Genomic DNA, 9,577 nt, shown 5'->3' with positions numbered 1-9,577 from the left:
CAACAGCTCTTTTGTAGTGAGAGAAATGTACTATTAGAATCATAAAATCACAGGTGGTCAACTCATCCACTCCTCTCCTAAAGCATGAGCCTTTATCTATAAGATGGCTGACTGTGGACATATGTCAGAAGTATTTGGGTTTTTTATGGAATCTCTGATATTAGGCTTGCTTTCTTGTGATTGGCTTGTTTCCTCCAAAGATAGAGTGCAGAAAAAAGATTCTAATTGAAGGTTAAAATTCAATTGAATTTTTATTAGCTGGGATTTTTTCATAGTAGTGTATTTGTATTTCTGATGACATAATTTGTTCCTTGTTAGAATACATACATGGGGTAGTGTGCTGGCAAATGTTTAACAACTGAGCCCTATAGGTCAGCTAGGTGGCTCAGTGGATAGAGTGTTGGGCCTGGAGTCAGACCTGAGTTCAAATCCTGCCTTAGACACTTACTAGCTGTGTGACTCTGGGCAAGTCACCTAACCCTGTTTGCCTCAGTTTCCTCATCTGTAAAATGAACTGGAAAAGGAAATGATAAACTACTCCATTATCTTTGCCGAGAAAATCCAAATGGGGTCACAAATAGTCAGATACAACTTAAGCAACTTAACAACCTCAGGGGGGAAAATGTAGGCTAGGAACTTTTAAGTTTAATTAATCCACATTATTAACATTTTCTTCGCTGCTTTCTTAATTATAGACAATCAAAAAACCAATAAATCCAGCCCTGGTTTGTAGCCTTAGCCAATATTTGAGGTATAAATGCTCACACTGAAAATTTAAATCAGTTCTCTCAAGTCAGTTTGAGCTGCCTCTAGCACACTCCTGGAGACCTAAAAGTGGTACCCTCTCCCCTCCATGTGGTGCTAATGCGCAGCTGCGGAGGTCCTGTGGCAGAGGACAGACATGGAGGCCCAGATTTGAGATGAGGAAGGGGAAACATCTGTTCTAATAACACAAATACATGTTACTGAAGTCACTTAATTATCTTCTTTTTAAATAACATGAATGAAACCCCACGAATCTCCCATCTCTTCCCACAGATAATCTACGTGGCACGAAATGCTAAGGATGTAGCTGTCTCGTACTATTATTTCTACAAGATGGCAACAATGCACCCAGAGCCTGGTACCTGGGAGGAGTTTCTGGAGAATTTCATGAATGGAAAGGGTAAGACTAAGTATCCACTGGAGCTCAGAGCTCAAAAGCAAGAAGTGTCCTAGAACATACAATGAGCGCTTAATAAATGCTTGACGATTGCGTGACCCAATAAGGATACATGGAGCTCACAGTGAATCAAAACCTATTGGTTGAGGTCCTTTTCTCCATTTCCTATTCTCTTAGATAGCTAGTGGCACAGTGAATAGAATGCTGGATATGGAGTTAGGAAGACTTGAGTTTAAATCCATTCTCAGACACTGTGTGACCTTACTTAACCTCTCTCAGCCTCAGTTTCCTCACTTGAAAAAAGGTCTAATAAAAGTGCCTCATTCCCAGAGTTGTCAAGAGAATGTTTTTTAAAGATAACACTTGTAAACCACTTTGCAAACATTACAGCACTATTTAAATGCTATTATTATTATTATTATTATTATTACAAAAATGAAGAAAAATAAAAAAACAGGTAAACATGACAAAAAATTAACATTTAATGGTATCCCTTGCAGGCAACAGGTATTATAAATAATCAGAACTTTTAGATTAGAACTTTTGGGGATAATTTGCCAAAATTCACTCTCATTACCCTCGTGCAGCCCCTGATCTTATGCCTGAAATGTTTCAAAACTCTCCTATCTCGTCTTCCTGTCTCCAATCTGCACCTTCTCTAATCTACCACATGTTGTAAGATTTACTCTTGTTTAAAATCCTCAGTTTCTACTGAATAAAATGGAGCTTGCTTGGTCTGGTTTAAGGGAGGGACTTCATTGATTATTCTACCCACGTAAAAGTAACCTTAACAAATTGGGTTATTGTTGTTGATGCTGTTGTTGTTCAGTGGTTTTCAGTCCTGTCCAACTCTATGTGACCCCATTTGGGGTTGTCTTGACATAGATACTAGAGGTTTATGCCACTTCCTTCTCAAGCTCCCCTTAACAGATGAGGAAACTGAGTCAAAGTCAAGTGACTTGTCCAGACCAGCTAGAGTCACTTCACTAGGAAGATGAGTCTTTCTAAGACCAGGCCCTTCACTCTATCCATTCCAGCACCACCTCACTATCCCCCAACAAATTAGGTAAAAAGACTTTTGTGATAGAATCAGAATGGAGGGTGACAAAGAGATCATAGAAGTGGGACAAAGATGCATATGTGCAAAAATATTTATTGCAGCTCTTTTTGTGGTGGCAAAGAATCGGAAGGTGAGGGGAATGCCTATCAGTTGGGGAATGGCTAAACAAGTTGTAGTATATGAATGTAATGGAATACTATTGGGCTATAAGAAATGACGAGCAGACAGACTTCATATTTACCTGGAGAGACTTATACAAACTGATGCTGAGTGAGAAGAGAAGAACCAGGAGAAATTTGTACACAATTACAGACACAACGTATGTGTGATGACCAACTTTGATAGACGGGACTCTTCTCAGCAATGCAAGGTCATAAGACAACTCCCAAAGACTCATGATGGAAGGAGATGTCTACATTCAGAGAAAGAACTAGACAGAACCGAGTTTGAATGCAGACTGAAGCAAACTACCTACTCTCTTTCTTTTTCTTGTTTGGTTTTGTTTCCTCTTTTCCATTGTTCATTCCATCTGATACAATCCTTCTTTATAACCTGACTAATATCTAATGTGAAAATATTTGCAGATCCTATACTTGATTGCATGCCACCATGGGCAGGGAGGAAAGGAAGAGATGGAGGGAGAGAAAATTTGAAATTCAAGGAATTGTGGAACTGAATCTTGAAAACTAAAAGTAAACAAACAAATTATTAAAGACAAAAAATACTAAAAAAAAATGGAGAGTGAGCAAAGCCTACACACCCCCTTGAATCCCTCAAAGTCACTGAGAGAGAGACTGGCCATGCCCTAAGGAATTTGTATGAAAGGAAGAAATTATCTCAAAACCTGGGATTCTAAGGGTCTGGATTCAAGCGGTATCCCAGTGGATCCCACTCTCACAAAATGGCTTTGATAGATTCATGGAGGTGAAACAGGCCGTGCAGACTGATTCTAGTTGTCAGTTGAAAAGATGTTCTTATCTAACAAAGGCAATTACTTTTAATTGAATGGGATATGAGTGGAGCCTTATCCTCACACTAGTATTCAAGACACAGCACAACATTCCCTAGACTATCTCCCCAACCTTCAATCTTCTCCTCCAACAAAACTGTATCTACTCATTTCCTCCCAAGCCTGTCTTAGACAATTCTACCTTTTAACTTTTGCTCATGACATTCTACCTGCCTAACATGCCCTTCCTCACCTTCTCTTATGATTTAAGTAGTATTTGTCCTTCAAGGCTCTACTTAAGTCCCAACTGCTCGTATAGGCTCACAGACCCAGAGCTGGAAAGCACCAAAGAAAGTATCCAGTCCAACTCTTCCATTTTAAAAGTAAAGAAACTGAGAGGTAAATAGCTTGTCCATAGGTAAGTGGAAGAGGCAGGATTTGAACTCAGATCCTCTCATTTCAGAGTCAGGGTTGATGCCCACTTGAGCATGATCTCTCTTCCCTCTCTGAATCTTCATTTTACCCATTGTTTCTACAAGACATTTAGCACTTCCCCTTCCTCACTTGGTAACACTCCTCATCTTTTTTGTGTAGGTGGCCTTTAGCTCATCAATACCTTGAGAAGAGACGTTATTTTTTATAGAGTATCTCCTTTGATTCCCAGGACATAGTGCCTTAATTGTATAGGTACTCATCACATTGTATTACCACAGCAGAATGTAAGTCCCTTGAAGGCAGGTTCCTTGTTGTTTTTTTCCTTTATATCCCTAAAATTTAGCAGAATTTTCAATACAGTTGGTACTTAATAAATGCTTCTTGAATTAAAATGGATAAGACTATAAACAGTGACAACAACAAGAAATGTGGGCAGTTTTCTTATAAATCTTCCTTTTTCTCTGAATGTCTTACCTTATGTAACATAGTGAGTTTCGGTTCCTGGTATGACCATGTGAAGGGCTGGTGGGAGAAGAAGAAGGACTGCCGTATCCTCTACCTCTTCTATGAAGATATGAAGGAGGTGAGATAAAGAGAACCTTCTTCCACATGAAAGAAACTCTACCTCTCTTCCACCCTTGAAACTCTCTTCATTCATGTAATTATTTCAAATACAACTGTCTTGTAGTCATTCGATCTTCTTCTAACAAAGCATCTCACACTCTTTTCTTGGAGAAGAAGAGAGATGAATTAGAAAAGAATATAATTCTATGGGTTCAAAACTGGTGGGATGGCCAGACTCAAAGTTATTGTGAATGATTCAATGTAAATGACTATTTAACATTTTTAACAATGACTCAGATAAAGGCATAGATGGCACACTCCTCCAATTTTCAGATGACTCAAAGTTGGGAGAGATAGTTCACTCTATGGATGACAGAGGCAGGATTTCCAAAGGGCCTTTACAGGCTAGTGTATTGGCCTGGTTCCAACAAGATGAAATTTAATAGGGATAAATGTCAAATCTTATGCTTGAGTACAAAAAGAAACCAGCTTTCCATATAAGAGATGGGGGCATGATTAGAAATGGTTGTATCTTTCCTGAGATCCTCTTAAACAGTCTTATGAGGACAACTGCCTTACCCCCTTTATTTTTGCTTCTCTACATTCATTTTGTGGTGATATTCTGTCTGCTCATGGAAGAAATTTGGAGAGCTTGGAAATTTCTGACCTATTCCACCATCTTCCCAGAATGCCCAAGAAAGTAATTTTTCTTTCAAAAAAAAAAGTTACAGGATTTTAGTGAACCATGAGGTCAATGTGGGCCAGAAGTTATGTGGCACCCAAAAAGTTAATACTATCTTGGGTTTCATTCAAGGAAGCATGGCTTCTAGGAGTAGGGAAGCACTCTGCCCTCACCAGCTCTCATGCAGAGTACTATCCTCTGTTTGAGAAGGATTTTGATAAACTGGAGAATATCCAAAATAAGGAGCCAGAATGGTAAAGGGTCTTGAGCCCATAATGATCCATTGAAAGGACAGGCTAGATCAGAGAAGTAAAGACTTGGGAGGTTTTGATAACTGCCTTCAAGTATTTGCAGGGCTGTCATTTGGAAGAGGGTTTTCACATCTTCTGTTTGTCCAAGAAAACACAAGCAGAAGCAAGAAGTTGGTGGCATAAAGAAAGTATTTTAGGTATGATGTCAGGAAAACACTTCCTAAAAGTGAGAGCTGTCTTAGAATGAGCTTTCTCGAAAGGTAGTGAATTCTCTTCTTTGGAGGTCTCCAGACAGAAAATGTATAATCATTTGTTGACCATGTTATAATGGGAAATTTCTTCCAAGTATGAGTTGAGCTACCTAACCATTGAAATCCCAACTTTAAAATTCTGTGATTCCATGGTTCTCTAGGACCCAAAACGTGAACTACTGAAAGTGCTGAAGTTCCTGGAAAAGGATTTACCAGAAGACATTGTGAATAAAATCCTCCATCACACCTCCTTCAATATCATGAAACAGAATCCAACAGCCAATTATAGCATGATGTCAAAAAGAGAAATGGACCACAGCATATCTCCCTTTATGAGAAAGGGTGAGAGTCTTACAGGGGGCTCATATTTAAAACATCTGGGATTTGGGGGTTGGAAGAGATCTGAAAGCTCATCTAGTCCATCCCCCAAATTACATGAGACTAAATGGCCTAAGTGTGACGAGGGAAACATAGGCAGAAGTGGGAGAAGGGAAATAGTAACCATGAGCGGTTTGGTGTTGTTGTTCAGTCATGTCTCACTTGGAGTGGTTTGCCGTTTCCTTCTCCAGCTCATTTTACAGTTAAGGAAACTGAGGCATAAAGGGTTAAGTGACTTGCCTGGGATCACACAACCAGTCAGTGTCTGAGGCTGGATTTGAACTCAGGTCTTCCTGACTCCAGGCCTGGTGCTTTATCCACTATACCACCTAACTGCCCTATGGGTGGTTTAGAAAAGCAATAAGGTGAAGGCAAAAAAGAAAAATATGACTTCAAGGTAATGTTCTGTGGCCACAGACCTAACTGGATGGGAAATTTTCAGGTGAGAACTTTCTCTTAGCATCCAAAGTGAATATCCCAACTAATGTCTTCCCTGGGATCCTTTACTGAACCAAGACACCTCAGGCTACTGGAATGACCTGGGTTTCCTCACTCAGAAAAGCATCAGTATCTGTAATAGAAATAGGAGCAAGGATAGCTGGGGTTTGTGCACTTCCCTGAGCAGCTTCCTCATCGATGAAATGAATAAGTTAAACCAGACGATCTCTGAGGACCCTTCTGGCTCTAAAATCCTATCTTACATAGTTAGTGTACTTTAAGTAAAAGCTGTGGAAAGCTAGATGGTTGAAATGGTGTGGGGCTTAGAGGATCTGCTGGGGTTTAGCCTAGCTCAGCAGTTTTCTGCAATTATTGCCCAGAAATTCAATTCAGTTCAGTTCAATAAATTGAAATTCAATTCAGTTCAGTTCAGTTCAATAAACTGTGGGTCTGCTGTATTCCAGGCACGGTGCTAAACACTGAGGACACAAAAAGAGACAAAAGGTGGTCCTTACCCTCAAAGAACTTATAATCTCATGGGGGAAATAAAGAAATACGCAGTCAGCAGTATCTATCTGCTTTAGCAAATTTGTTAAGAAAATGCTCAATTCACACATTTGTTAAAATAGTGGAGTGCCTTGTTGGGATTTGCTCAGATTGGGCTTTACGAGACTTCTAGGTAGACCTGGAGTCCAAGACAGAGTGCAAGACCTGGAACCAGAAAGATTCAAGTTCAGATCCAGTCCCAGACAGTTAATAGCTGTGGGACCTTGGGTGAGTCACTTAAACTTTCTGCTTCGGTCTCCTCATCTGTAAAACGGGGATAAGAATAATATCACATACTTCCCACAGTTGTTGTAAGGATCAAAGGAGCTAATAATTATAAAGTACTTAGCCAGGTGCCTGCCATATAGTAAACACTATATAAATGTTAGCTATTATTATTATTAAAAAGATTATCTTTGGGGTGGCTAGGTGGTACAGTGAATAGAGCGCCAGCCCTGGAATCAAGAAGACCCAAGTTCAAATCTGGCCTCAGACACTTAACACACAAACTAGCCATGGGACTGTGAGCAAGTCACTTAACCCCACCCACCCTCCAAAACACAAAAAAAAGAAAAGATTATCTTTGTAAAACTATTTTATAAATCTTAAAGCACTCTAGCAGATGTTCTAAAAGTCTTAGTGAAGATTTAAGCTTTTAAAATTTGGAATATAAAAGGGTATCACATATTCAACATTGTTACACAGTTACCTACTAATTTGGGGGAAGGTAGGTGGCACTATGGATAGAGTGCCAGACCTGGAGTCAAGAACACTCATCTTCCTGAGTTCACAAAGGGCCTTAGACACTGGCTGTGTGACCCTGGGCAAGTTACTTCACCCTGTTAGCCTCAGTCTCCTCATCTGTAAAATGAGCTGAAGAAGGAAATGGTGAACCCCTCCAGTATCTTTGCCAAGAAAACCCCAAATGGGGTCATGAAGAGTCAGACAGGACTGAACAACAGCAACAACAAACCTAATAATTTGAGGCTTAAAACTGTACTAAGACTTGGGGAACATCCTGTGTTTATGATAAAGGCTATTGAGGTATTAAATGCTATTATGCTGTTAATTCTCTCTGCCAACTACAGATATCTAAGTTACAAGAAAAGACTGAATGGATTCTTGGTGCAGTGGAGAGAACACTGGGCTTAGAATCAGAAAGACTCATTTTCCTGATTTCAAATCTGTCCTCAGACACTTAGCAGCTGTGTGACTCTGGGCAAGTCACTTAACCCTGTTTGCCTCAGTTTCCTCATCTATAAAAAGAGCAGGGAAGGAAATGGCAAATCACTCCAGTATCTCTGCCAAGAAAACCTTAAAATTGTATCAGAAAGACTTGGGAAGGGCTGAAATGACTGAACGACAACAAAAAATATGAGAAATATGGATGATAATCAAGTATCAGGTAGGGCAGCTGGGCTGCCTTCTTAAAAGGCATATTTCATCTCTTTCATTCTAAAGGATTTGGGTAGAAATCTTTCTGAATTCTTCATATTCAGAATTTGGACTGAATAAAATTAGCAAGAAAATGAAACTGTTCAGATTTTGAATCCCAGAGTCCTTTACTGGGTGGTTCAAGAGCTATTTAAGCCATGATTGCTGACATAATTTTGGAAAACACACCAGAATTATACACCTGGAGAAACTAAAGAAATTTGAGAAGGTTGAGGAGGGGGATGTGTGAAGCATAGCTCTGAAATCAAAATACAAGGTTTGGGCCAGGATTTGGAAAACAGACTAAAAGTGGTTTGATGGGAGAGGGATACCATGGGTCAATACTCTTTCCTTTCTCTTCTGCCAGGGATTTCCGGTGACTGGAAGAATCAGTTCACGGTGGCCCAGTATGAGAGATTCGAAAAACATTATAAGCAGCAAATGGAAGGGACAACACTGAAGTTTCGAGAAGAGATCTAAGAAGCATCTCCCTCACCTCCAAAGTTATCAGGGGGAGAAACGCCCATCAAACACTCAGTGAAAATATGTATAGGCTATGATCTCCCGAAGCTGTCTAGTTTAGTCATTTGCATATATATGTATACATACATACATGCATACATTCATGCATATATATACTGCTGTGAAAAGTCCTAACCCTATACATCAGAGGATGTCAAGAATGATTGTCTAAGATTTCTTAATAAACTGCCCGAGTGTTTGAATTGTCTTAAAGAATTAAATCATGGGGGTGGCTAGGTGGCACAGTGAATAGAGCACCGGCCCTGGAGTCAGGAGGACCTGAGTCCAAATCTGACCTCAGACACTTAATGCTTGCTAGCCATGTGACGTTGGGTAATTCACTTAACCCCAACTGCTCTGCCCTCCCCCGTCCAAAAAGCAATAATAATAATAATTAATAAAATCATGAAATGAGACAAGACTTTTAAAAGTATGCAATTACATACCTTCCTATTATACAGAGTTGGAACTAGAATTGGACAGGTGGAGCTTTTTCCAAGAACAATGAAATTTAGAAGGTTTAAAAATTTTTAAATGATGATTTTAAAAGATCATAAAGTTTTGAAATATGATTTGTGTTATGTTTGATAGCTCACAAACTCTGGTAGAATTAAAACATACCTCATTAGCAAAGATTCTTAGTTCAAAGTAGAAGCTGCCAGAAGGTAGAATATGTTCCCCAAATGAATTCCTCCCTAGCCTGGTCAAGGTGCCCACCTAAATACAACCTCCAACCTGCCCTCAACAAAGCTCAGTGTCCTTGCATCTCTCCTACTCAACTGACTTTGTCTTATTTTCTGTGTTGTTTTTACATCATATACCAGAAAGTTAATTTGAGGTTTCCTTTTGATCTTCCTGCCCCAGATATCAAAGCTGCTAGCTCTATCTCTGTGATGCCATGTTTC

The 9,577-nt window shown here is 39.6% G+C and overlaps 1 protein-coding gene and 1 long non-coding RNA gene across 3 annotated transcripts in view; one reads left to right on the top strand and one right to left on the bottom strand.

Annotated features, from left to right (window-relative positions):
- Positions 1-8,873, top strand: part of LOC138163804 (sulfotransferase 1 family member D1-like) — a 33,059-nt gene extending 24,186 nt beyond the window's left edge. For both annotated transcript variants that reach the window (XM_069091368.1, XM_069091378.1), the window contains exons 5-8: positions 1,039-1,165; positions 4,095-4,189; positions 5,516-5,696; positions 8,518-8,873. In XM_069091368.1, coding sequence (XP_068947469.1) covers positions 1,039-1,165; positions 4,095-4,189; positions 5,516-5,696; positions 8,518-8,630 — 516 coding nt within the window. In that variant the 3' untranslated portion in view covers positions 8,631-8,873. The remainder of the gene's footprint in view (positions 1-1,038; positions 1,166-4,094; positions 4,190-5,515; positions 5,697-8,517) is intronic.
- LOC138163832 (uncharacterized) lies at positions 8,579-9,301 on the bottom strand. The gene is made up of 2 exons (XR_011168933.1): positions 8,816-9,301; positions 8,579-8,683 (listed from the first exon to the last, which is right to left on the bottom strand). It is a non-coding gene; the product is annotated as an uncharacterized lncRNA (long non-coding RNA).
- Between the last annotated feature and the right edge of the window lie 276 nt (positions 9,302-9,577).

This window comes from Petaurus breviceps, unplaced genomic scaffold, assembly GCF_028583685.1.
Source record: "Petaurus breviceps papuanus isolate PSGF00001 unplaced genomic scaffold, PetGlider_PUasm1.0 126, whole genome shotgun sequence".
Taxonomy (NCBI): Eukaryota; Metazoa; Chordata; class Mammalia; order Diprotodontia; family Petauridae; genus Petaurus; species Petaurus breviceps.
This window is presented reverse-complemented; position numbering and strand designations above follow the sequence as displayed.